Genomic DNA, 27,168 nt, shown 5'->3' on the forward strand with positions numbered 1-27,168 from the left:
CCTTGGATGGTGGATGGAGTTAGGTGGTGGAGCTAGTGGACGGTGGGCATGGGGAAGGAGGGAATTATGTGGTGAGCTTGGTGGTGGCCTTGGACGGCGACGGGGTTATGGAGGCCGGCGGGTGGGAGTGAGGGAAGAGGTGGAGAAGATGACGATAAAGGAGAAAACCACGAGCCGCGGACTCTTCCAACGACTAGTGGACCTTGCAATTGCTCACTTTGAGCTCTCTCCATTCTCTCTAGCTCTCATGCAATAAGAAGAAGAAACAAGTAAAATTTCATTAAACATTCATCATCTAATACATAAGAGAGTGGCCATATATATAGGCTTCATAATGACAAATAAAAACAAAAGACAAGAATGCCCCTGGGGCTATAATAGTGACCAACTACCCATAAGGACAAAAACGAAAATTGAAAATTAAAATGACTAATACATAAAATGCATCAAAAGTAAAGACTCTCCATCATGGCCATCGATCTCCTGTGTCGTCTCTAATAGACACGTCGAAACCTCGTATTGATGTCCCCATCAATATCAAGGTTCAAATACATGTAAAAACTTCAGACATTCAAAAGTTAAAAGAAAAAACTCCAATTGAGGTGAGAACTGTAGTGACGGAAAAAACATTTGAAGAAGCAATTTTTATCTGATCACAACAAAATATTACGAAAGATATGTAGAGCAACAGTTTTCAGTGCATTCCTGAAGTTATGGACTAAGTAGGAAAAGGCTCCTCACCTATGATGCACATACACGGACACGGGACACGTCAATTATTGAAAATATAGGACACGGACATCGGTTGGACACATTATTATAGTTTTTATATTTTAAAAATAGTACAGAAAAATTAAATATTCCCTTTTAAGTTTAGGCTTGTAAAGAGAACCGAGCAAGCTTGATTGCGGACATTTAATATTCCCTTGAATTTCCTATTTTAATTCGATGTCAAATTTATTATGAAAATTTGACCGTCTGCTATTGTTACCTCATTAGCTGAAATATGGTTTTTTGTTTGATTCCTGGGTTGAATGAAATGATTTCAATAGTTAAAAATGTGCAGCTTTTTCTTACTCAACAGAGCTAGGATTTTGAACTCATTAAGGGTCCTGTTTGGGGCTGCCACAACTTTTTATAAAGATGATGTGAACAAAAATAACTTTTTTTATAAAGGTTATTGTCATGATGTTGTGAAAATAAATCATATATATATTTTTTTTAAATTGCTGTGATGTGGATATCATAAATATTTTCTTCTTTGAATGTTAGACAATAGTTGTCTTATAGTTACCACATTATAGCATATTTGATTGTAAAAAGCTGCTTCCCACAAGAGAAATTTCTGAGAAGCAACAATAAAATAGTAACCAAATTCCAGTGCGGCTAAAAAAGCTGTCGAAGCAAACCTTAAGTTTTGAAACTATAGATAATTTGGACTTCTTATAGGTTGTAATTAAGAACTTGATGCATATTCCTTCTTGGATACCTGATGTAGAACGGATACCGCTTTGCTATGGAAGATGGACAAACTCCAAATGTCTCACAAAATCAAGCAACACCATTAAGGAGGAGGCGGCTGATTGTGGCCAGATGTTGGAATTAATTTGTAGAGAAAACTGATGTAGAACTTGAGCAATCCAGCAGCAGAGAAAAGGCAATATCCCGTGGACAGATTTTGGGAGAATTCAATTAGAGGGTGGCGGTAAGGAGGATCTTTCCAATATTCCCTAATAGGGTTGGACAATCTTTCCAACGTGATGGGCTGCACTTGTGGAGAATTTTCAACAGCACAGCAATAGGGAGAAAGGAGCCGGTGGGATAAGGAGGTGGATTGGGCTCTTATTTCCTAAATCCACTATCGAGATTTAGGAAATAAATTAGTGCCAAGGGGTGAAAGGAAATCTCGGCTAGGCTGAGATTAAGGAAAATTCTGAATTGTTTCCAAGCAAGGATTTTCTTCAGGTTTTCATATTCAAAACCTGAGAAAATTTTCAGCAGGAGAATGTGGGAAAAATAGAAAATCTGAAGATAGATTTTCTATTTCCAGAATCAGAGAATTGATTTGGGAGTGGAAAGATTTGGGGGGAGGGAATTACAGCCAGGAGGGAGTTACGGGATTGAAAAGTTAAATTAGAGAATTAACTCCTAACTTCACTCTCAGTTTTGGAAAGTTATGAATGGCTTTAGCCTTTGGAAATTTTGGTCAATCAAAGTTCTCAGAAATTAGGAAGAGTTTCCTAATCCAAGCCCAAGAGTGATGGACGGCAGCAGTAATGAGGTTGTGGGGGATTGACTCAATTATTTATTGCTTGTTAATTTGGGAGTTGTAAATTAGGAAAGAAAAATTAAAATCCCAATCAATCATAAATTGAATTGATTGAATTTTAAAGACTTTCCTAAAATAGATTGATAAATTAGGAAAGATTTCGAATTTCAAAATACATGAGTTTGAATTTAAAATCATCCCACAATATGTCCACCCAAATTAGGCAAGGATTTCAATTGGGATGAGGTGGTGGATGGTGGCCGGCGGCTAGAGATTGGGCTGGCGGCATCCAAAGGGGTGTTTGGCCGTGAATTTGGGGGAGGAGGAAAAGATGACTACGAGGAGCAATACGACAAGGAATACAAAGACGAAACCAAGAAAACAAAAACCAAAATAGAAGATCGAAGATAAAAACGAAAGAGAGAAATTAAATGAAAAATACATGATAAAGACCGCGAGCCTTTGGACTCTTCCGTAGACTGACGGGTGATGCTTTGCCCTTCTCCTAGGGACTTCAATTCACGAGCCCGGACCTATCCTGCGGCAGGTGAAGACTTCGATTCCTCTCATAGGAATCTCACTAACGCTCTCTCACAAGAAGAACACAAGTGTGGAAAACAATTTTTCATATCAATAATTCCTCCTCGTTACAATAGCTTAAGGTCTTATATATAGGCCACAATATGAGAAAAATCTAAAATTACAATAATGCCCCTTGGGCCACAACACTCACATAAACTGACCTAGGGGTAAAACAGGAAATAACATAAAACAAGAGCAAAAATTCATAAAATAACTCATAAATGACAAATTAAATTATAGCCGTTGATTTACGACGCCGCCTGTGATAGATGCGCCAAATCTTCATGCAGATGTCCGCATCAATACTTGCTTTTTGAAAAAGCGGATCTTGATTCTTTTACTGAATTTACAAGTTTCTCATTTGATCTTTCATGGGATGTAAGGTTTCTTAATTCATTTTGAATAACTATATACTATTTATTATTGAATCCAAGATTTTGTTTTTTTGTTGTGTTTTGGGGGGAAGTTGTTCCTTCTTCAGAAATGGAGGACATTATCTACCTGATGATTTCATCTACAATTGCAATAGATTGAGACCGACATCTACCTGATGACTCAAATTAGCTAAGGAACCTGTTCTCCAATTTTTCAACCCTTTGGTGGTTAAAAGTTGGCTTGGAGTTTTGGACCCCAGGGAATTTAATATTTTAATGGTCAAATGGGAGAGCTAAAATCCAACTCCGCCAACCTCAGATTATGCTCCCATTTTTAGTCTTTAAATTTTCATTTATATACGTTTCTTGAATCTAATAGTTCAAATACGTTAGGAAATTCGAATAATTTGGAATTGAGACAAATCCTACTCTTTACAGGATACGTGCTACTTGAAAATTCAGATATTGATTCTGATCATGGAACTTGAAACCAAATAATCTATATGTATCTGACTGGAATGAACTAAAACTTAATTGGCTTTTACCCTTAACTTTTATGTACTTTGAGATTTGCTGAGATATTAAGATTTCTCCAGTACGCACATTTAATGATAAATAACTATGTACTGATTGAATCCAAGATTTTGGTTTTTTGGTTCATCTCCTTCATCCTATTTGTAGTTCATATACCCATTCCATCATACTAATCGATCTGGATAAGAACATCTAACTGACGACTCAATAAGCTAGGACATGGTCGTTGATTCATTGACTGTTTTTGTAGATGGAAGGCTTGATTGGAGATTTGAATCCAAGGGATTTTAATGCTTTGAAATAAGCATCCGGATCAACATCCTGAAGCTCTGATTGTGGACGTATTTTTAGTTTTGAAATTTATAGTTGTAACTCGTTTTTGAACCCAGTAGTTGAAATCGTAGGATAAATTTTCATAGCTTTGAATTCAACTTTGTTCTTAAAATCAATTCTTGATTTCATCATGAAACTTGGCATTGATAAATATGTTATTTCCTAGATGTATAATTGGATGGAACTGATGATGCAAGAATGTAGCTAATGTTGGCTAGGGTATTGTTCATTGCTCCTTTCAGTTGGTCGGATTGAAATGTGCATAGTTATCCTGGAATAGGCTTTTCAATTTTTTGTGTGGAAATTTGTGTTTTACGGGTGATGAAGTTTTTTGAGTTACTTGACTTTTATTCATTACAAACACTAGAGTTTGAGACTGTTGCATGCATTTGAGCTACGTGACTTCAAATATAGTAGAGGTATATTGTTGTTTAGACGAGATATTCGCCACTGATATTTTGGGTTTTCAATTCTAAGGATATCAACCTAGAATGAGATGCCTATAAATAGGAATTTTAAGACATGTAATTAGTTAACATTGATTTGGTAAAGTTTCTTGTATCAATTTTAAATCTTGTGTGTGCATATTGGATATGTGACGCCTTCAATGTGGTATAAGTGTGATTACTTTTGAGTTCATCCCCTTGTATTGACGTAAGGCATGAAATATTCTTCTTTGAGCAAAAACCATTCGTTTTCCCAAGTTCTTCTAAATATATTGTTATTGTTCTTGATTTTTTTTTTCAAATTTGATACAACTAGGATTCTAGTTATGATGGAAACAATGTAATTTTTTGTTAATTTTATGTGATATTAATTTCTTGTTGATTTCTTTGGATTTATTTGATCATTTAATTATTGTTTTAGTTTTCATTCTCGTATCTTTTGATTTGTGTCTAAAGGAAGTAAGCTTTTGAGTAATTAGTGATCTTTAAGCTATGAATTTTATTTTTTCTTGCATGATCTATATTATTCATTGCATCATTCCTATTACATTAGGAGCTCTAAACCCTAAATTGTCCTACTTCAAAATTATTATTAGAGCTTATGATTACATTATCATGCTAACTTCAACTTGGACATTTAATTGTGTCAATTAAAAAATAACCAAAGATGCAATTTTAAGCAAAGTTTTTTAAACTATAGTTCTAAAAGACTTGTAAATTGGATTGATAATTTGGATTTTTTTTTTTTAAGAATACAACACGTCTGTTTTCCAAAGAGTTGAATATGCCAAATCAAAATTATTGAGATATATTCAATTAGTTTGGAGAAGTTTTGCTACTAAGTCATGATGGTCTGATATGAAATATATTATACTTATATACCATTATTTATTATTTACCGAATGTAAAAATTTACTATATGATTAATTTAAAGATTGTAAACAAGATAAGCATACACTGTTTGAACATTATGCTCTTTAAGGGTCTTGTTGATAAATATTAGTTGGCTTTGGGATAATATGTTACCATTATTAGTTTCACTAAGAAACTCGAGCAAAAATTAGAGAAGAATTAAGCTACAAGTCGTCAAAAATAATACTCAAGGCTTTATCTAGGTTCAGAATTATCTTAGAGCATTCCATTATGACTCACACTTGTGATTCATTGATAGGAAACACTTGGATTTCCAAGTGTTTCTCACCAAAACCAAGTAGATCCAAGGGAAAACTGCTGTCCACAGCAGAAAAACAGCCAAAAACAGTAGAAAAATAGGGAAAAATTGTAGAAGTTATGGAGAAAAGACTTGTATTTTTCTAGTAGATGCAACAAATAGCAAAGATACAAGGATCCTCTATTCGAGAGGAGGATCGCACTCTCCCAATATCTAGATTTCGATCTAGAGCCCTCACTATCCAAGAAGACAAAAGAAACTCTCACCAAGCATGACATAACCCTAATTCCCCTCTTTTCTCCCTACTTAATGCATACAATTCAAATCTAATACAAAAGGACCTAATTACCCTTGTTTCCCCTCCTTTTGGCTCCAAGAATCAACTCAAATTTCAAGTGGACCCCCCCACCCCTTCTCCTCTGCTTGTTTCCGCCGGCTCCTCCTGGAGTAAACGAGATGAGCCGGCCCAAGAGGCTGGGCCGGCTGGACCGGTCCTCCTTGGACCGGTCTAACATTCATATTCCTAAAAAAATCAGTTCCATCTCCTCTTAAGCATGCCGAATAATAACCAACACAAGAATCATGTGTTATTGGATATATTATTGAAGATATTGTTGTTTGTGAATATTCTTTTGTAGAGGTACTAGATGCAAAATATGATCTGCAACTACAATTTTAATCTTATATGATGTTGTTGAAATTGAATCAATACTTTTTTTTTCCCGAGAAGGTTGTTTGTCTACATAGAAATATCATATTTGTGCGGTTTGTCTGCTATTAATTTCTTTAATCTCTCTATTTCTATAAATGAGCTATTGGATACTGTTAGTATTCCTTATGATGCATATTAGTTTTGTACTATCTTCATTACTTTTATATCATTTGTAAAGTTTGCGTGATTTTTATGAGGGCATTCACATTTATAAGCTTTCTATTATTATGAATAAGAGTTATGTGATGTTTAACATGATGATATAGTAATGGTGTGTTTGAATTCAAAAAAGGCTTCATTCAAAATCTAGAAGGAACTAAATACAAGAAATACATGATCATTTAAGGTTTAAATGCATTACAACTAACAGCTATACATTACAACGTTTCCTTTCTAACCGTGTAGCTGGAGAACAACATTATCCTGATGATTTCATCTACTAATTTAGGTTGAAAACATCTACCTGATGTTTCAAAGTAGACTGTATATAGTCCTCAATTCTCTGATGGGTTGGAGTTTCGAATATTACTTTTAGCTGCTTCACAGAATGTGTTTAACAATGGCTTGGCCATGCTCTTTATTTGCTTTTTTATTCTAGTATTTTGCTTGCTATCATATATTCATCATCATAATTTTGATTATTTTGTTCGTTGATAGTAATCTTTGATTGTTTTTTCACTGTTGGCCGAGCATTTTACAAAGGCTGCCCGTAGGCTGTGATAGCTATATTTGATCTTTTTACTGAAAATGGAGTCCACCCTGAACTAGTTCACATGCCTTACAACATAAAAAGGAAGTTCATATCTTTTTTATTTATGCTGCATATTAACATATTGCGTGACAATTACAGGCTAATAGTGATACTCTTGATAAAGAATTGGTTCCTGTTGAGCATGGTAGATTTAATTCTGTTCTCTTTTGTGCATCATGGTGTCCATTCTCGCAGAATATTCAACCCATTTTTGATGCACTGAGCTCCATTTTTCCAAAAATAAGGCATTTAACAGTTGAAGAGAGTTCTGCTTTGCCTAGGTACATGGATGAACAGTGAATGCCTTTCTTTTTATCTATCGAATGATGCATTTTAAAAGTCTTTCACTTACATAAAGTTAATTTTTTTTCCTGTTCCCCTCTATTTTCGTGCAGTGCCTTTTCATGATATGGGATCCACAGTTTTCCATCCATCTTCTTAGCCAACAGAACTGCAATAATTAGATATCACGGCTCAAAAGATCTTGATTCACTAGTTCCGTTCTACAGGGAAACTACAGGTTGGCTCCCTCTTTCAAGTGTCAATGCAATAGTTTTGTTTACATTTAATGTTTTATACTGTAATAGGACATTGTCAAATGGCCAGAGAATTTGTGAAGTTCTTTTTCTTCTAAATTTGTACGGCATCTTATTTTTATTTTTGTAAGATGGTGCTAAAATAGAGAGGGAGTTGAAAGTAAACTTGAATTATGGAGCTCAACCTTAGAGTCTAAAGGTTTTCCTTCGAGTAGATCTAAAAGTGAATATATGGAATGTAATTTTAGTAATAATAGTTCTAGTGGGGGGATTGTGATTTTGGGTGATCAAGTAATTAAGAAGAGTACACGTTTTGGATATCTTGGGTCTATTGTTCAGAGTGATGGTGAAATAGATGGGGATATTATTAGTAGAATTCAAGTTGGATGGTTGAAGTGAAGGAATGCATAGGCCTTGTTGTGTGATAGAAATGTCCCCCCCAAACTTAAGGGAAAATTCTATAAGATGGTGGTTTGACCTGCAATGATTTATGATGCATAATGTTGGCCATTAAAAGAGAAGCATAATATTAAGTTAAGTGTTCCAAAGATGAGGATGCTCAGGTGGATGAGTGACTTTACTCTTAGAGACATGATAAGAAATGAGCATATATGTGAAAAGGTTGGAATAGCTCCAGTGGAAGATAAGATTAGAGAGAGTCACCTTAGATGGTCTGGTCACATAAAATGGCGGTCTTCTGATGACCCGGTTATGAAAGTATTAGATTTGACTTATGTTAAGAAGGGTAGATATAGGCCTAAAAAGACTTGGTTAGAAAATATTAGAAATGACGTTTCTTTATTAGATTTAAATTAGAATTTAACTTAGAACATGACACAATGGAGAAAAAGGATTCATGTAGCCTACCCCACATAGTGGGATAAAAACTTAATGTTGTTGTTGGTGCTAAATGTCAGGTTTTCTTTTAACCATTCCAAGTTCGTTAGGAATACATATTAATGTAGATGCATTGTTATAGGCCAAGATCCAGTTGTATACTTCTCTGAGGACCAGGCCAAGGAAAAGAGAAAGGTTGTCCTGCTATGGAGGATACCAACAAGAGAATTCATAAACAATGAACCCTATCTAGCATTTTCTATACTTTTCGTTATCTTAAGGTCACTTGTTTATTTCGTCTTTAAGATCATCTCCCAACTCAAAACCTTACGGATGTTCTATGCTCGCCACCAAATGAAACTGCGCTGCTTTAGTGAAATGAGCGAACCCCTTTGGCGTGTTCTTCATGTAATTAACATGAAGAAAGCATGGAACAAACTTCGACTCTCAAACAAAAAAATAAATTTTGATAAAGGGGCTAAGAGTGCTAGGAGATGAAGGTGGCAAGACCATATTCTTCATGTTCTATGCCGTTGCCAGGTCCCAAGTCCTGGATGAGAAAAGTGGAGGGTTGCGTTAGGTAGTCGACAGCCAGCGTGGGCTAAGAGTGCTAGGAAATGGGCATCTTCCTTCGCATCTGTCTCTCTGGGTGAATCTTCTTCTTCTTCAAGGTCAGGCTACTTGGATTCATAATATCTTCTGTGTTTCTTGAGGCTTGGGGATGTCATTGACAAAACGATGGTGCTTGATTTCTACTTAGAGAGCAGATCTAATGCATCATCTTTCATCATGATGAATGTATTGGTTTTGGGAATTTCTCCTGCGAGCTTGTCACTTAAGTTTAGTTTGGGATGGCTTTTTTACTGCTTCTTGAAGGAGATTTTTAGTTAAAAAATTAAAATTTTTGAACTAAAAAGTTGCTTCAAAAAGCAGTAAAAAAACTGTCTCAAATGAAGCCTTAGTGGGTTGTAGCATGTTAATTCTGAGGACCTTTCCCCTATGTATATTAATCAGTGCAATTCATGATTCATTATGATTGTCTCATGCTTGAATTTGAGTTTGCAACCATTTATTGTTTCCCTCAACAAAACCCTTTAGGTTTCTTTCTTTTAGAATATTGTAGTAGTTGTGTAATTGTGAGTTGTCAAAAGACGGAAGAGCATGGATTATATTTTGGATGGTAGGCTTTTTTTGTTTATAGCCATAGAACTGTAGCTTCTTCAATGGCTGAATAGGTGTGTATCTGCCACTTTTTTGTGGTACCCGAGCTTCGTTTGGAATAGTTTTCTTGCTATTTTTTTAAAATAGCTTTTTAGTTAAAAAATTTTTAGTTCAACAAAATTTTGAACTAAAAACTGTTGTAGGAAATAATAATAAAGTTACCTTAAATGAAACCTTAGTTTGTTTTATGACACTTTTCTTCTGCTTTTCAAAAAGTTGGCATATCATACTTTTAATTTGCAACAAATTTATAACATAAACCCTATATCGTACATGCATCATATGTTTAGTTTAATGGGAAACACACATGTATAAAGGTTTGTTCAGTTTTGTAAGAAGATTGATGAGTATATTATATATATATATAGCAAGAAATTATGTAAAATTATCGTGTTATGTTTTGCATTAAGATTTTTATTATTTAATTTTTTTTAATGTTTTTCATTAAGATGTTGGCCATTAAAAGAGAAGCATAATACTAAGTTAAGTGTTGCAGAGATGAGGATGCTTAGGTGGATGAGTGGCTTTACCCTTAGAGATAGGATACGAAATGAGCATATACGTGAAAAGGTTGGAGTAGCTCTAGTGGAAGATAAGATTAGAGCGAGTCGTCTTAGATGGTTTGGTCACATAAAATGGTGGTCTTTCGATGACCTGATTAGGAAAGTAGAGGTATTAGATTTGACTTATGTTAAGAAAAGGTAGAGATAGACCTAAAAAGACTTGGTTAGAAAGTATTAGAAATGATCTTTCTTTATTAGATTTAAACAAAACTTAAACTTTTAACATAATACAATGATGAAAAAAGATTCATGTAGCCGACCCCACGTCGTGGGACAAAGAGTTGATGTTGTTGTTCTTGTTGTTGTATGTTTTGCATTAAGATGTGTTTCTATGTTCTTAGCTTTAGGGTTTAGATTTATACTACATATAATATTTAAAGGTTATATTAATCTCATTATAAATTTATAAGTTTTGAAGTCCATCTTGATATAAAACAAATTAGAATATTCTTATATAACTTTTTTTATAACATATACACTTATAAAATGCAATACCCAATCTTAGCATAAATTAAGTGTCAATGCAATTATTTTGTTTACATTTGATGTAAAACACATCAGAATGTCCTTCCTTGACTATTCCTCGCACAATCTTAGTATAGAATGAGAAAAAAAAAGTTTGATCATTGTTCTTACTCACATGCGTTCTTGCAATTTCTAGTGTTCTTCCAAGTTCTAAGAAAAATAATTTCAATTAAATTCGTTTGTCATTTTTATTCCCATTTTCTTTCAATTCTTTCAAAGCCAAACAAAGGCTTGAGGAACTTTCTTCTAAAACAAATATAGTTGTGCGAACTATGATAGCGGTATCTTATTTTCCTACCTCCTATGTGGAAAATAATTATTATTAATATTAACTTAACTTTGTTTTATTTTTAATTAAAAATAACAATTCTAAGCTGTCAAAATAAATTCAAAAGGTCTATATAAAGTCAATTATCAGTGTGATGTCAATGTTTACAATATTTCATAAAAGATTGTTGACTGATATAAAAAAAAGAAGAAACGAAATTAGGAAATGAAGAAACGAAGCAATGCATCCCTTCCAAGTTGGCCCCACACCGAGCAGTTAAGCGTCTTACAAATTTTTATTTTATCCAGTGAACGTACGCTCCTCTACGTCCGGATCTAGGCAAAAAAAGCGCAATACCGAGTACCGAGTTGTACCGAGTTTTTTTAAAAAAACTCGGTATTGCGCTGTTTTGATCTAAAACCGTATGTTCACTGATGTAATAAAAGTTCCGAATGAAGCATTGTTTCGTATAGTAACTTCCATCAAACAATCCAAAGCGATAAAAAGGAAGAAATCTAGAGAAAGAGAAAAAGACACTTACGCTCGCTTATTTGCTCCTTCGACTTCGTTGCTTCACAAGAGGAGTCTAGGGCTTGCCCTTCATCTTCTCCTTTCGTCGTTTATGTTTGATTTTGTTGCTTCGCAGAGGGTAGAGATCGCACGAGTAGCTTCTTCCGCTCCTTGTGGTTGTCCGACTTCGTGCCTTCGCAAGAGCAGAGATTGCACGATTCGCTTGTCCGGTTCCTTCTTGATGTTTGACTTCGGCTCGCTCGTTGGTGTTCGACTTCGGCTCCCCGTCGTCTTTCGGCTTCGCTTTTCGGCTTCGTTGTTGTTCGTCTTTGCTTATTCACAGTAGGTGCGGAGATTGCACGACTTGCTTCTTCGACTCCTCTGTTGGATTCGCCTCCTCTGAACTCCGACGCCTGCAAGCTCCAACCAGTGCGTGACCGAGCCCTCCTCCATGCCCGATCGAGCTTCTCTATGTCTCGTTCTCGTCTCTTCTATTCCGCTCTTATATTATAAATAATATATTATTTAATGTTATATATTATATTTATAATATATTATATATGTTATATATATAAATATAATAATAATAATAATAGAATTAGAAACCCGCTCGTATTGAGCGGGTTATAAATTCATCGGAAGAAAATCTTCATCGTCCTGCTGTTCGGCTTCATTGCACGATAGGCTTCTTCGGCTCCTTCGTTCTTGTTCGACTTCGCTCCGGCAAGCAGCTCCGGAGAGAGTTCGCTCTGGCGAGCAGCTCCACTCCGTCGCCCTCAAGTCCGGCCTTCTCGCTCCAACCTCTTTGTCAGCAACGCCTTCATTCACGTACCTATCATCGGCGTGCTGTTCGGCTTCATTGCACGAGAAGCTTCTTCGGCTCCTTCGACAAAAGCATCCTCCACCTCACGTCATCCCACCGGACTTGTTTTCCGCCGCCCCTGAGATATATATCGAACATCCCCGCGTTGAAATACAGAGACGGAGGAGGTCCGAGCTCAGCAACAGGCCATGGCCGGCAATCGGGGCATTGCTGGCAATAGCCTATCTCGTACTGCTGAGAGTTACTCCAGGTCTTCTCGCAGAAGCAATCCAGCACCGCGTAGAAGTGGCCGTCCGGTAAATTGAAGAGATGGTCGATATTGTCGTACACTTGGTTTACGAAGCTTGTTTTTGACAATAAATCAATTAATAGTTTACGAAGCCTTACATTCTAGATTCGAAGTTTGGAGTAGTTAATGACGTATTAAGGCATGGCGAACTTAGTCTGGTTCTCCGGCGGGTAGACAGGCTCGATCTCACGAATGAGGCAGCCCTGCAACTAAAGAAATTATCAGAGAAATGGATGACGGTGCTTCTTGTGCAAAGGACAGAATATCATGAAAAATCAAAGGGCAGTTTAATGCTGATAAATATCAAAGCATGTTGCATATAAATGTGGGATCTTTAATTGAATAAAATTTTCTTATTTCAATTTTCAATCTTGCATAGAAAAAAACCACAGCTTCTTTTTCCCACGTTCTTTCATTATATGGCTAGACTTATCATAGTACCAACATAAACTTAAAGCAATATTGGGAAAATTCAAGAAATTGTATTATTTGATCTTGAGAGCTGTTTGTTCACGACTTGTTCAACTGTGCTGCAAATTAATTTATAATTGCTGTAAATCATGTAGTTGTATTTTGAACAAGACTTTTTTGTGGTTGAAGCATAATGTGCATTAAACCAGATCTTTCTTTGTCCATGTTAAAGTAATGTTGAAGAAAGACAACACTAAGGGGTTGCATTTACAATTTCAAAGTTCTATTCACAATTTTGGGAATTCTTTTATTAGAACAGAGATGCTAAGTTAACTGTAAGCATAACTTGTCACCCAGAACTTTAGTTTACATGCAGAGTGTTGTTCATTGCTGTAAACTCTTTTTAACGGTGTATATACCATGACATTGCATTGAATAAAAGTTAAAATTCAAGAAATTGTATTATTTGATCTTGAGAGCTGTTTGTTCATGACTTGTTCAACTGTGCTGCAAATTAATTTATAATTGTTGTATATCATGTAGTTGTATGTTAAAAATATCTCTCTTGTTGAAGAACTCAAATTGAACTGCAAGGTTTTTCAATTTTTCCATGTTGATGACAAAATTTTGCAGTGTTAGCATATTATTTGAAGTTTCCAATTTTGGCTTTTTAACCAAAATTGGTATGAATGTATGAGATTTCCACAAATGGCCTATTTTAGCATTTTGTGTGCCACAATGTGTCATGTGTGTGCTTTTATCTGATTGTCCATATAATTTAGGCTTCGTTTGTGACAGTTTTTTTTATTGCTTCTTAAAATAGCTTTCTAGTTTAAAAATTAAAATTTTTATACTAAAAAGATGCTTTAAGAAGCAGTAAGAAAGTAGCTCCAAACGAATCCTTAATTAAATAAATAGTGAATCATGCAGTTTGAAACCTCTAGCTTTCTTCCCCCCATATGTGGATGTATTTTGATTTATGTGATTTATGTTATGAAATTTCATATAATTTCTCAGCCATTATTTTAACTTATGAGTATTCAAGATGCCTATTTTTTATTAACAGGTTCCATCTCTTCTTTTGTTTTCTGGAGCTAGTGCTGCTTTTGGAGGTAAACTACATTTTTGAAACAAAAGAAAGATAGGAGGTTATGAAATTTAAACAAGTTTTTTATATGAACTAGTTTTAATGCACAGGCTGCAAGTGCACATGTTTGTTTAAGAATGCTTCAGTTTTTTTTTGTTGTTTTGGCTAAAAGTATTTTGGTCAGAATATTCAAATCAAAATTTAATCACGATGTATTTCAAAGTCATTGAATTTATTTTGAGTCGAGTAAAATACAAAATTTGAATGTTTAGTCATATATCACATTCATATCAAAACAGATTTAATTTTTTGAAATTTATTCTGATCACAAGTTGGATCATAATATCCTTGCCCAAAACTTTTTTCCTTGTGAAATAATGGAAATATTAGTTGAAATAAATTAAATATATAAAAAAAATTTATAACATCAAATAATACAAATTATTATAAATACACTGCTTTTATAAATATATTTATTTTAATGCTAAAAGAAATTATTACAAAAAATACTTTTACTTTACTCTGAATATATCTAACAAAACAAGAGAAACAATTCTCCTGCGTTTATTTTGCATACAACCAAATAAGCTCAAAGTATTTAGAATGCATTGCATTTACTTTACATTGCATTTACCTTACACTGCATTTATTTTTCAGGCAACCAAACAGTCCCGAAAAAAAAATTCGAAGACTTCACACAGTCGATCTTTGATCATGGTGGGGTAGTTTTAATTCGAAGATCCTACGACGTTGAGGGTCTAGATAGGAAGAAATTTTGGTAGATGCCGTCCCGATTTTTTCCTCGGTGGGGAGGAGACATCGGGAGGTTGCCGAAATTTCGAGAGAATTACAAAACTTTTTAGAATAATTATAGAGCAATTAAATTTGAATCTTTGATTAATCAATTAAAAAAATAATTAATCAAAATTAATTGAAATTAATTGATTGATTATTTTAAAGAAAAATCCCAAGAGCATTTTGAAATTTGAAAGTTTTAAAATACGATAACATTTTTAATTGAAAATTTCAAATACAATAATTTTAAAATTTTAAGAGTTTTAAAATATGAGAGCTGTTATTTAAAAAAAATTTAAGACTTTTGGTTAATTAAGTTAATTAATCAAAAATGAATTATTTGTTTAATAAATAATGCAATAAATCAAAATGGAGAGGGGGAAGAATATTTTTAACTTTTTGACATATATAGACTCAAACATGTACAAACAATTCTTAAAATAATAATATGCCCTCAAAACTCTTCAAACCCTTTCCAAACAAACAACTGTCAAACTCTCCAATAACAATTCAAACTCAAACTCCCAAACATTCCAACAACAACTTAACTCTCAACATTGAAACACTCAGCAGGCTCTCCACAACAAGGCTCCAACTCTCCTGTCCGAGATCCCTGCAAATAAAAAAGTGAAGTTTATTAAACATTGGAATAATTCAATATTCAAATAAATGCTAAAATAAAAAAATGCTACTAGTATACATGTACCGAAAATAAGCTACCAAATAGTAAGAAGACAAGTACTATAGTAAAAATACTAGCCTAGCAAAGTATTGTAGCAAAACACTAAGTGTCAAACAACTGGTGTCAACTCAACAAACATACAATCAAATCTAAACAAAATTCATGGGAATCATTGTTTATAAGAATTCGGTTATTAGACTCATTATCCGATAACTTTCAATGAAAGCCGTAAGTCCGACTTTAGAGGAAATCTTTAGGTGAAAATGACCTAACCCCTAATCCCCAAATTTATCAACCGGCCACTTCTAATAGAAGTTGTAACTCCGACCTCTGAGGGAAATGTTTAGGTGACAACACAAATCTAGACCTCTCACCCGGGCAGCCTTGTTTATAAGAAATAGGTTGTAAGACCCATCCCCTGACAACTTCTAATATAAATCGTAAGTCTGACCTCTGAGGGAAATAATTAGGTGATAATACAACCCTATACCCCTCATTCGGGCATCCTAGTCTATAGGGCTTGGTTGTAAGACCCATAATTTGGGCCACTTAGCTTACAGGGCTAGGTCGTAAGACCCATTATTAGGCAACTTCTAAGAAAGCACTAAGACATATCCAACTAAAATATTCGGGCTACCTCTGGTAGAGGCTGTAAGTTCCACTAATTTGGGCTACTTTCTAATGAAAGCCATAAGTCCCTATCCAATCTAATCACATGGACAACTCTTGTTGAAAAATTAAGGCAAAAGCCTCAAGATTCATATTTAAATAATGCTTTGAAATACAATAATTTTGATATTAATTCTTATGTTGAAAGCATGTGGAATTTTTATCGTAGGATATCCTACCCAAATAATTAAAGCCTACGGGCATCTTAGCCTATAGGGTTAGGTAGTAAGACCCGTCAACGGGCCACTTCTAAGTAAAGTCGTAAGGCTCATGTGTTAAGGATACTTTTAAAATAAAGTATAACAACCCTAATGCTCCTACAAATAACTAAGCATATTCTAAGGAAGCCACTGAATCTTCCAACCAACCTTCCAATCAAAATTAATGGGTATCTTAACTTAAGGGATTAAATTATCAAACCCGCTTTTTTAGGCTACTCCCTAAGGGAAGTCATAAATCCTATGCAAATAATTAAAACATCTTGACAGTCTTGCTGTAGAGTTAGGTTGTAAGACCAATCTTTGGGCAACTCGTAAATAGAGCAATAAGCCCCATTATAAATCAAATCCCCGGGCTACTTTCTATGAAAGATTTAAGTCCCAACATAAATCTAAATAACTGGGTTACCTTCTTAAAGAAGTCATAAGACCCGCTCCAATCCAAACTCCTGGGTTACTTCTAAATGAAGTCATAAATCTCAAACTAAATTAATTTTTGAGTATTCTAATAGATGTAAACCCCAAAACACCCAACAAAATTAAAACCCACATTTAATCATTTCAGTCAACTCGGGATCCTTGAGAGGAGGCAACTCATGGCTGCTAATCAGATTTCCTGGATACTACGATCAATGATTGTTAGTGTTGGTAGATTGAAACTACGGTATACCCGGGATGACGGAACCCTGGGATCTTGATCGGGTTTACCTCCATTTTTTTCCACAATTGAGACTAATTACCTAAAATTTATTCATCCTTAATCGAGAGTTTTATCTTAAGTAGTAAGAGGAGTAATTAACTATGAGTGCTTGCGCTCATGAGAAGTAAGGACCTCAGATCTAATTAAATCCTAACACTACCCTCAGGGGAAATATGGTTAACTACGATCTTACTTAAGAGAAATGAAATCCTATAGAAACAAATCGAGATTCATGCACTCGTGCCGTTTTTCTTGAGCCAACAAAGAGCTACAAACATTTTTTCCTAGTGAAATAAGCATAAATGAAAGCAATCTAATTTAACAATAAAATTACATAGATTTACACATCTCACTTTGGTATGTTGGAGTTTTAGCTATCAACTGAAAGGTTTTGAGTTTGAATCTTATGCATGTGGTGTGTGTTTAAATTTGTTTTAATTGACCTAAATGTCTCAAAAAAATTTCATAAATTAAAGCATTGTATGTTTTGATTAAAACTAAAGTAGGTTGCAGTGAAAGACACATGTGATTTGTTAGTAGATGAGGGAGGACTTCGATAGGGATGCGTACATTTGTCAAACTTACAATAAGAGAGATAGACTTAGGCTTCGTTTGGGATGAATTTCTTCTTGCTATCTAAAATAACTTTCTAGTATAAAAATTTCTTGAATTTGAAATTTTTGTACTAGAAAGCCGTTTTAAAAATCAGTATAAAAGCAATCCCAAACAAAACCTTAAGCTTCATTTGGGATATCTTTCTTATAGTCTTATAAAGCAGCTTTTTTGTACAAAAAATTCAAATTCAATTTTTTTTTAAAATTATTTTATAAAACAATAAGAAAGTTGCCCTGAACGAGGCCTTAAAAGCTTCATAAGGGCCAAGAGAGACGTTTTGATAAAAAATTTCAGGAGAATGAAGTTTTCAGTAGGGTAATCAGTAGAATTCTGAGGAAAATGATGGAGATGCCTTTGATTGGGAGCTTAAAAGTTTCATGTTCAAAGAATAGGAAGGACTGTGGAACAAGTGGATGCGGAAAATACGAAAAAGCCGGGTTGGTGAGGCTTTCGCTCTGCTAGGGTTTTGGCGGGGTTTTGCTTCGCCCCGCCGTTTTCTTCTCCGTTTGGGGAGGGGCCTCCTCCCCTCCCCTCCGTGCATCCGATGGCGTCTTCCTCCTACACTTCGGACTTTCCTCCGCTTCCTGGCTCCGGCTCATCTACGCTCTCCGCTCCTCCCAGCCTCGACTTCATCGGGAATCTTACCAAACAAGACCCAGTGGCAAATGATTTTACACTTTCCTTCTTCTCTCCTACCGCCAAAGTTCCTTTTTCGGCGGATGATCTCTCACGTGGAGTCCCTGACTGGGGTATGTCGCTGGTTGGATACTCGGTCGGCCCCCGTCCAGCTTACATGAGTCTCTTGAATACCATCAACAAGGTTTGGGCTCCTAAAGGTTCGGTTGAACTTTTATCCTTAAACAATGGCTTTTTCCTGTTCAAATTTACTTCTGTGGAAGACTTTGAGGCTGCATGGTCGGGTGGCCCATGGTTTTTCTTTGGCCGCCCGTTCATTCTTCAAAAATGGTCTCCTAAATTCATGCCTAAGAGGGATGAATTTAGTGCCATTCCAATATGGATAAAAATTGTTGTTTGTTGATTTACCTTTCGCGGTCTGGAATCCTATCGGTATCTCAAAAATCGCTAGCTTTGTTGGTCACCCGTTGGCGGTTGATGCTTTAACGGCCCGTAAAACTCGTCTGAAGTTTGCTCGGGTGTGCGTCTTGGTATCTAGCAAATCGAGTTTTTCGGATGTTATTCCTGTTTCTCTAGATGGTGATGATGTGGAACTCAAGGTGGTGTATGACTGGAAGCTAACCCCTTGTTCTAGCTGTGGATCGTTGGTTCACCCTCCTAGCCTCTGTCCCAAAAATCCCCAATCCAAACCTCCTTTTGCTCCTCCATCTCGGGGGAGAAGTAAAAGTCGAAATCGTCAAAATACACTATTACCTCCACCTAAGTTACCTTCGGTCCTGCCTCCCAAGGCTTCTGAGCCTCCTTTAATCCCACCATGCACCACTGTCTTATCCACTCCCCCTGCTCTATCCACTGTTGACTCCACTATTGTGCCGGTTCTATTACCTACTTCTCCTGTTTTACCCATTGTTGACAACCCTTTGGTGTCTGTTCTGGTTGACGCATCTCATACTATGGCTCCTCATGGTATGGATCCTGCCTCTCAACCAGAACCCATTCCTAACCTTAACTCTCCCTCCGGGCAGACTGAAGCTAATGACTCCTTCTCTCACGATGAGCCTGACCCTACTGAGCCTCCTTTTGTACCTGCTCATTCCCATTCCCGAGATAGCTCAGGTAAATTTTCTGTGACCAAAACCCAGCAAAAACCACCCTGGATGCAGAATCCACCTTCCACACCCTCCTCTTCACCGAATAAGTTTGTTATCCTACAAGCCGATGATCCTCCTGACATTGTTGAACCCTCTGAATCCTCTTCAAGTTTTTCTTACCAGAATTTGGAAGAGCCTCCTGACAGACAAAAACAGACTAAGTCTCAAAATTCAAAGCCCCCTAGATCCAAAAGCGCCAAAAAAGCGCAAACTTCATCAAAGTCCAAATGACCTTTCCGCCCATTGGTTGCTGGAATGTGCGGGGTTTTTAATAGCCCTGAAAAAGTTATGGCCTGTAAAAATTTGATTAAGTCACATCGTCTTGAAATGCTCTGTATTTTGGAGGCTAAGCTCTCTACGAATCCGGATTCCGACCACTGGTTTGCCCATACTCACCATATTTTTCCCCAAGAGATGAGCTGTAACAATCTTTGCGCTTCTTTCCCAGGGAGAATTTGGCTTAAGTGGAATGCAAATTGTGTTAATTTTAGACCCATCATCACCTCCTCCCAGTTAATTCATGGAATTGTCTCTTTCTCATCTGATTCTCAGTTTTTCCTGTCTGTGGTTTATGCGGCCAACACACAATCTGATAGAACTTCTCTGTGGAATCAGCTAGCTTCTTTAGCGGTTAATATTTCCTCCCCGTGGCTTGTTATGGGAGATTTCAATTGTTTCAGAACTGTCAAAGAAAAATTAGGTGGGTTGCCACCACTACATAGCCAACTCAATGAAAGGAATAGCTGGATTTTTGACACCGGGCTACTTGAATTGGCTTCTACTGGTTTAAATTTCACTTGGTTTAATCAGCGGGTTGCCGATCCTATTCATGTTAAATTGGATAGAATGTTGATTAATGTGGCTTGGTTGGAAGCTTTCCCCACTTCCTTTTACTATGTTGATGCTCCGATGTGCTCTGACCATTCATCCTTGATTCTTTTATCCGGAGCTCCCACGGTTACTGGTGTGAGATTTTTATTCAAAAACTACTGGGTGAATATGGATGGATATTGGGATATGGTTATTTCTGCCTTTGCTAAGCATTCTGTTGCTAGCCCTATTGCCAACTTATACTATAAATTGAAATGTTTAAAAGGGCATCTGAAGAATCACAAGTGGAGTAACTCTTCCTTTCTTAAGGATAAAATTGACTCGTTGATTTCTCATCAGAAAATCTGCCTTGATCTCATTAACTCCAACCCGTTGGACATGACACTTAACAATTCTCTCAAGCTCATCAATTCTTCTTTGACCCATTTCCAAAAGGCTTGGGCTTCCTAGACTATTCAGCGGGCTAAAGCCAAATGGTTATCCCATGGGGATGATGATTTGGGGTTTTTATATGCAAGGATTAAGAGTAGAGGCAACATCAATCACATTAGGGAGATTATGACTTCAGATGGTCACTTCAACTCTCCCAGTACTGTGGCTCAAGCCTTGACTAGGCATTTCCAAGGGCTTTTTAATAGCTAGCATTCCCATTTCGGTAATATGAGGCTTATTCCTTCTGGTCCCTCAATCCCTGCTTATCTTGCTGACTCCCTCATTGTTCCGGTGTCCGATAATGAGATCAAAGATGTTGTTTTTGCGGGTGCCTCTTCATCCGCCCCTGGGCCGGATGGCTTCACCTATCATTTTTATAAAACCTCTTGGAATATCACTGGGCACTATATTTGTCAGGCTGTTAAAATTATTTTGATATCGGGATTCTTCCTACCTGTGCTAAAGCTACTGCTCTGGTCATTATCCCCAAACAACCTCATGCCTCCAACATTAATGATTTTAGACCTATCTCACTCTGTAACACTTTCTATAAAATTATCGCTAAGATTTTGGCTAATAGGATGAAAGGTATCATGCCTCTTATTATTAATGAAAGTCAAGCGGGCTTTATTCAGAAAAGGTTGGCTTCTGATCACATCATTTTGGCGGCTGAAATTCTTAGAGAATTTAACTTGGGGTCTTGCAAAGACTTTTTCTGTGCTAAATTGGACATCAAAAAGGCTTTCGATACGGTTTCTAGGGAATTCCTTTTGAATAGGATGGAGGTGAAAGGCTTTCCTCCTAAATTCATTTCTTGGATCAAAGGTTGTATCCTGGATGTCCCTTTCTCTATTTGTGTTAATGGTGTCCTGGAAGGTTTTTTCAACTCTACCTCAGGGTTGCGTCAAGGTTGCCCTCTGTCTCCATTGTTGTTTGCCATTGTCATGGACGCCTTCTCTTGTGCCTTGGATGAGGGACCCTTTCAGGGAATTAATAGAGGAAATTCTGTGTTCAACCATCTTCTCTATGCGGATGATGTGTTGGTTTTTGGCCCGGCTACCATTTCAAATGCTCATGCTCTTAACAATACTCTGAACACTTTTGCTGAACAAGCTGGGCTTTACATTAATAAAAATAAATGCTCTATCATCCTTTCTGGTAACCCCAACCTTGCCTCGGATATTAATGTCATTCTCGGCTATTCACTATCGGTTGAATCTCTGAAATATCTTGGGCTTCCCATCGCTATCAAGAAATTATCCTCTTCTCACTTCCAACCACTACTAAGTAGGATTTCTACTCTACTTGCTGGTTGGAAAGTTAAGTTTTTGTCTTTTGCAGGTAGAATTCAGTATTTGAAATTCACTATTGCCAACACCATAGCTTACTGGATTAGAGGAGCGATTCTACCCAAGGGCTGCTGTAAGCAAATCGACAAATTATGCTCTAAGTTCTTATATCATGGTTCGTCCACTGAGAAAAAACTTCACCTAATTGCGTGGCATAAAACCTGTATACCTACTTGCTTTGGGGGATTGGGAATTCCGGATATTCACTGTCTTTCTTTTGCTCATGGCTGCAATCTCATCTGGAGATTCTATAATTAGAATTCTTTGCTCTTCTCCTGGTTAAGATGCAAATATATTTCTCCTTACAAGCCTCCTAAAGCCAATGCTTCCAAATTTTGGAAAGGAATTTGTTCTTTTGCCAATCATATTAAAAATCTTTTTAAGTTTCAGGTGATTAAGGATTCCTGCAATCTTTCCATGTATTGGGACCCGTGGTTGAATGATCAAACTCTTGCTAGCTTAATGTCTCATAGTCCTGTTGGATTTATGAGTGTTAACGAGTTTATTTTAGAGGGATGTTGGAATTTCACGGAGGTAATTTCCCCTCAGATGTCCCACGCTATTTTGGCTATTCTTGTTTCTGATGGTCCCAGTAGTATCACTTGGCTGGGGGAGGGCGTGCCTTGCTTCAAAACCTTTAAAATGGTTTACTATTCTAATCTTACCAAAGTTAGCTGGTATAAGTTCATTTGGCATAAAAGAGCGGCTTTAAGGTATTCGGCTTATGCTTGGTTAGCTGTAATGAGGGGGCTTAAATCGGTGGAGGTTCTGGCCACCCGGAACATTTTCATTCCCCTTATTTGTCCGTTATGCAATGCTGAACATGAAAGCATAAATCATCTTTTCTTCTAATGTGATTTTTCGAATCAGATTTTACAAATGCTGTTACCTAGCACGCAGACATTCCTTTTAAGGCCTAATTTGATGCAGCTTCTGGAATTTTTTGAGGGAGATCAAGGGCTTAATTCACAAGAAAAGAATTTTTGTTATTTTGTTGTTTGTTGTTTGCTTTACTTCATTTGGCGAGAACGCAATGATAGGAGATTTTCGAGGAAACTTTGCTCTCCTATCACCATCTATTACCGTAGCATCTCTGCCATTGTTTCCAAGGTCAGATTTTGGAAGAATTTTGAAAATTTATGCAGCACCTATCCTCAATGCTTCTCTCGCCAAATCTAATTCTGGAAAGGTTATTAGGTTGTCCCCTGGCAATGATGAGCCGGACTGGGTTGTCGCCTACTACCCTGGATGGCCTCATTATCTGCTTGGCTTCTTCCAGTACTTGGCCTGGCTTTTTGCACCTTGTTGGACATTCCTGTGGATTATTGATGGCAACCGGGTAACTTTTTGAAGGCTTTGAGTGGCTTCGGTGATTTATTTGCCTTCTCCCAGTCCGTTTATTCTGAGCCTTGTTGGTGACATCTTTATTTTGTCGTTCTGGGATTGTAATTTTTTGTTTTCAGCTCATAGTTTACTTGTATATCTTTTGAGTTGGATGTTTTTTTGTAACCTGTTCTTTTGATCAATATACGGGCTAAGCCCCAAAATTTCCCAAAAAAAAAAAGAATAGGAAGGACTCGGAAAGATGATGCGAGCGTACTATTCCAGAAATCAATGAGAATAATAGTTGGTAATGCTTTTTTAGCTTTGAAAAAATTGGCTGACACTCGGAATGGCAGCTGCCAAAGTATCAATCTCTATATCAATCTGAAGCAAGGCACAATTCCCAAAATCATAGTTCCCTCTCTTTCCTCGCCAAGCTCAATCTCAAACTACAGCTTGAAGAATACATAATATTGAGTTTTAGCTCGACCGATTTAGCTTGTTAGCTCGAGAACTGGCTTGATTAATACTCGCCATTAGATTTAGGGCTTGTTGAGTCAAAGTTTCACTCAATGTTCTTCAAATGCAACATGTCCCATCACTGCATTCTCTAGCAATCTGGCACTTCGTTCTCTTGTGAGCTATTGCCATAGGTTTTGTTGTTGTGTTCTCTGGCAAGCTCTTGATATATGTCCAATCGCTACCTTCTCCAACAAGCTTATGTTGTTGCCTTTTCTATCGAGCTCCCAGAACTAGTCCTGTTGTTGCATTCTCCAATTCGAACTCGAGTTAGCCCTAAATTGAGCTCGACTTAACTAGCTTGCACCTATAGCTATGATAGCTTCAAATATTCTTCTTTATCTCCTTGATTTCATAGGAAGTTAAATTCTGAAGAATTTAAGAAAATTAATCGGCTTGTAAGCCCATTCAAACTCAATAGACTGAGTGTTGGAATGCAAGAATTATGTATTCCTTTTTTCATGGGCCTCCAGTTTATAGGGGTCCTAATTACAACAACTTACAATACTTATGTATAAGCTTTAACATTAGTGTGATGTCATGCAAGAATAAAATGACCTAAAATATGATCAATTCATAATAATCTCCACATTGATCCATGTTTTACAATGAATATCAAAGAATCACATGTTCGTAAGAATATGCGCTTTCTTGCTCCATGTACAAGCTCCATGAGCAAACCTGTCGAGCCGAGCCCAATGCTTCTCATGCCTGGCCTACATTGTGTTTCGATCCATAGCTCCAGCTTGCGCTCCCGTGCATTCTGACCCAAGCATGTCTACACCCATTATTGTTCCTCCCATGATCCGCACCCCCGTGCTTTATGCATTGCCTGCTCTCAGCTCCCGCGAGCTTTCAGACCACGCGCTTGCTTCTACAAAGCACGCCTGCGCTCCAACTTCGAGCATACTCCGGATCGCCCGTGATCCCTGAGCACCCATGCGTGCTCCAATCCGCGACTTCGCACGAGCCACCCGTTTGATCCCGAGCTCAGTGACTAACTTGTCTCTGCGAGGTTCTTGATCTTGTTTTTGTTTCCGCTGCTTCGACACACCAAACCTGATCGACAATGCTCACCGATCTACCCATGTTTCGACCAAGAGGCTCCACCTTATTGAATCATTCGACACGAAGGGGGCCCACAGCTTTAACAAATTAACAATTCGTGTGTTGCAGTTGAAAATTTCCTCTTCTAACACCAAGCTTCGTATGATTGATTCCAAGATCCGCGGGATATAATTATTAGAATTAATTAGATTAAATGGTTTTCCTCTTCTGTTTATTATAATTAATTAGATTAAATATCTTTCTTTTTCTGTTTATTCACCTATAGTGTGTGTGTGTGTGTGTGTGTGTGTCTATATATATATATTCCAAGGAATAAAATTTGAATTTAATTTCCCCTAAACAATTTCTCCATGGTATCAGAGCTTAGGAAAATCCTAAGCCTTAATTGAGTGCCAGCCACAAACCTTCCTTTCTTCCAACCTTCAAACGACAGTAACTCTTTATCATCCTGCTCATAGCCTCTCTTCAAGCACTGGTAGCCCTTGCACAAAACTCATCTTCTCTTTCAACCGAGGAAACCCAACCATGTCCATGGATAGTGATATCCCATCCTTCTACCCAAATATTATCGGTTTAAACATCGAAAACTTTGGTCTGCATAGAACTCTTATCCTCTTCCTTCTCTCATCATAAACCACATATTTAATGGGAATTTTTTTTTACAATGATCTCAATCAGCGAGAATGTTTATTTGCGAAAGAGGGAAAGAGAACTATCTCACTGGTGAAGCCTCTATACCACCGCAAACCGATCCTCTCTATAGAAAATGGAAAGCGGTGAATCATCATATCATTTATTGGCTCATCAACTCCATGAATGTAGAAATCGGTGTGAACTTTCTTCTTTAAGAGATGGCCCAAGAAATATGGGAGGCCATTGTCGAGCTATTCGCAATTGAAACCATCATTCACCATTGTCAACAAATGGACCTAACAATAACTCAATATTTTAATACTCTAATCCATTATTGGCAACAATTAGATATTATTTGAACAATATCAATGAAAATTCCTGGAAGATCACAAACGCCACTGGAAAATTGTTGAGAACAAAAGAATATTCAAATTCTTGATGAGTTTGAACAAGAACTTGGATGGCGTTAAAGGACGGATCATGGGAACCAAACCTCTTCTAAATCTCCATGAGGCCTTTTCTAAAGTTCGAAAGGAAGAGAGCAGAAGAAAAGTCATATTAGGAGGCCTACAAGGATCTCCAAAGGTTGAAGAATGAAATGCTCTTACTGTCCAAATTATCGAAATCCCTCACATGTTGAAAATCAACATCAAAGAAGGGAGGAAGACTATGGTGTGAGCACTATGCCAAACCAGGACATACAAATGAGACATGTTGGAAAATTCATGAAAAATCAACTGATTGGAAGGCAAACAAATCAACACAAGAAAGCAAGGCGAACTCTATCAACACCACGCAAGATCAATCCATCAAAGCTGAAGACATTCCTTTCACCAAGGAGCATTTAAAGATACTGAGGTTGCTTCTTAACAACATCACAAACCAATAATCTGAAGAACTACATCAAGACTGGCAATGCTGAGATGTGTTCTTGGTTATACTACATCAAGACACCCAAATACTTAATTGTTGCTAAGAATCATCCTATTGTGAGTCAGTTAGTTGAGAGTCATTCTAGAGTTAGTCAAGATAGAGAGATTGTCATATTACATTATACGTTAGGTCGAAAGTTCATGTTATCTTGATTCTTGAAAAACTTTTTCCTTATTTATTTATTAATAATTGTTCAAATGTGAAACTTGCAAATTGACTAAACATATCAAATCATCTAACCCAATTGTTCCATACCAACCTTCTAAACCCTTTGCTTAATCCATAGTGACTTTTAGGGATCCTCAAAGGTTAAAAAAATAAGCAGTGCAAGCTAGTTTGTGATATTTGTTGATGATCATACTAGACTCACTT

General features: G+C 36.7%; 2 protein-coding genes across 7 annotated transcripts in view; both read left to right on the plus strand.

Annotated features, from left to right (window-relative positions):
• The window catches only part of LOC110103196 (5'-adenylylsulfate reductase-like 5), a 38,085-nt gene that overhangs the window by 2,567 nt on the left and 8,350 nt on the right, over positions 1-27,168 (plus strand). Inside the window, exons 3-5 of one of the 6 annotated variants that reach the window (XR_003703029.1) lie at positions 7,272-7,453; positions 7,568-7,692; positions 14,222-14,267. Coding sequence is in view for 2 of the 6 variants with exons in the window: in XM_028700677.1 (XP_028556510.1) it covers positions 7,272-7,453; positions 7,568-7,580 (195 nt within the window). In the remaining 4 variants the exon portion in view is untranslated. Of the gene's footprint in view, positions 1-7,271; positions 7,454-7,567; positions 7,839-8,687; positions 9,037-13,387; positions 13,612-14,221; positions 14,469-27,168 lie in introns of those variants that run through there. The other 5 variants (XR_003703028.1, XR_003703030.1, XR_003703027.1 and 2 more) reach the window with 5 other exon arrangements.
• Positions 11,547-13,338, plus strand: LOC110103177. The gene is made up of 3 exons (XM_020831780.2): positions 11,547-11,862; positions 11,976-12,110; positions 12,253-13,338. Exons 1-3 carry the CDS (start codon positions 11,547-11,549, stop codon positions 12,753-12,755), a joined length of 954 nt encoding a protein of 317 aa, XP_020687439.1. The 3' UTR covers positions 12,756-13,338.

Source organism: Dendrobium catenatum, unplaced genomic scaffold (genome assembly GCF_001605985.2).
Source record: "Dendrobium catenatum unplaced genomic scaffold, ASM160598v2 fragScaff_scaffold_1573, whole genome shotgun sequence".
NCBI classification, from domain to species: Eukaryota; Viridiplantae; Streptophyta; class Magnoliopsida; order Asparagales; family Orchidaceae; genus Dendrobium; species Dendrobium catenatum.